Source organism: Sphaeroforma arctica, assembly GCF_001186125.1.
Source record: "Sphaeroforma arctica JP610 unplaced genomic scaffold supercont1.1132, whole genome shotgun sequence".
Lineage (NCBI taxonomy): Eukaryota > Ichthyosporea > Ichthyophonida > Sphaeroforma > Sphaeroforma arctica.
In genome coordinates this window covers 1-1203 of record NW_014039426.1, presented here as the reverse complement: position 1 = coordinate 1203, position 1203 = coordinate 1, and the positions used below count along the sequence as shown (strand labels likewise).

At 35.2% G+C, this 1203-nt stretch overlaps 1 protein-coding gene across 1 annotated transcript in view; it reads right to left on the bottom strand.

Moving 5' to 3' along the window:
• The window catches only part of SARC_10085 (hypothetical protein), a 3409-nt gene extending 2853 nt beyond the window's left edge, over window positions 1-556 (bottom strand). The window contains exon 1 of the mRNA XM_014295878.1: window positions 252-556. Within this exon, the coding sequence (XP_014151353.1) occupies window positions 252-404 (153 nt within the window). The 5' untranslated portion in view covers window positions 405-556. The remainder of the gene's footprint in view (window positions 1-251) is intronic.
• Between the last annotated feature and the right edge of the window lie 647 nt (window positions 557-1203).

The following is a 1203-nucleotide window of genomic DNA, read 5'->3' as shown; positions in this document are numbered from 1 at the left end:
ATTTATCTTTTATGTATACAAACACACCCATGTATATACATGTTCATAAATACATGGCATTGATATATATGTGTATAAGAAAACTAGCTTGCATACATGGCATTTCAGCACATGTCGATCAGCTGTGAGCACGCGTGTATGTATGCTGAACCGTATAACCCACATATAAATGATTGTATAAAGTGGGAGCTTCGATGACTATTCACTGAAGTATGTGGACTATATTCTTGAAAATCAAGCTTTGGGCATACCTGATAATCTGTAATCTCCCTGACTGTGCGTCTCTTGACATCGCCAACGTAGCCGTTATCCTCTTCCAAGTACTCTGGGAGATACAATTGAAGATCCTGATAATCGAACAGTTCGACATGTGGGTGCTCACCACCCGCTTGCTCGTCCAGCATACTGTCAAAGATATTTGGTCGTGATGAAGATGAAATTACCTTTAAACCGTGGTTGATGTTCAGTGGAAGTAGATATTTGTGTACGCGAATACACGTTTGCTAGCGCAGTAGTAGGTTTTAAAGCAATTACATTATCATTATATTTATGTACATATAAAGTCAAAAAAGTCACATTTATTTTTAGTGTGACTTCCTTATTATTGAAAGTGAGTCCCAAAATTCATTGGCCAAAGATAAGCCTAACCAATGACCAAAGTTCTGTACATGAATACCAATTACTTACTTTCTTTGTTTGTACTTTATTATGTCAAGAAAAATCGGAAAAAGTTGAAATTTGACAGATCTATGGCAAAACTTCATGTAAATAAGAACTGCAGGAAGTGTTTATAATATTACATATATAATACCGAATTCACACATCAAAGCAAAGTATAAGCTACATATACGTCCGTGCCAGTAAGTCCTGTTCGACAACGGATACATCTATATCTGCAACTCTTTATCACTGACTGAGGAGTATTGTCACGCCATGAATGAGTCCAGAAATGTATGTCAGTGCATCAATATCTATACTATAAGACTTTGCGAGCCATTTTACTGAACGTCTCGCATCTTTGAGATACGAGTCTGCTTGTGAAATACATTTAATTATATGTTTAGAGACATACGGAATATCTTAAAAACCACATATGTATTGTGTTTGCATCTCATATTTTATATATTCACAGTTTGATGTGTATGCAAATGCACGTGTAATATTTGTAGCTTCGTCGACAATATATATATATATATATATGTT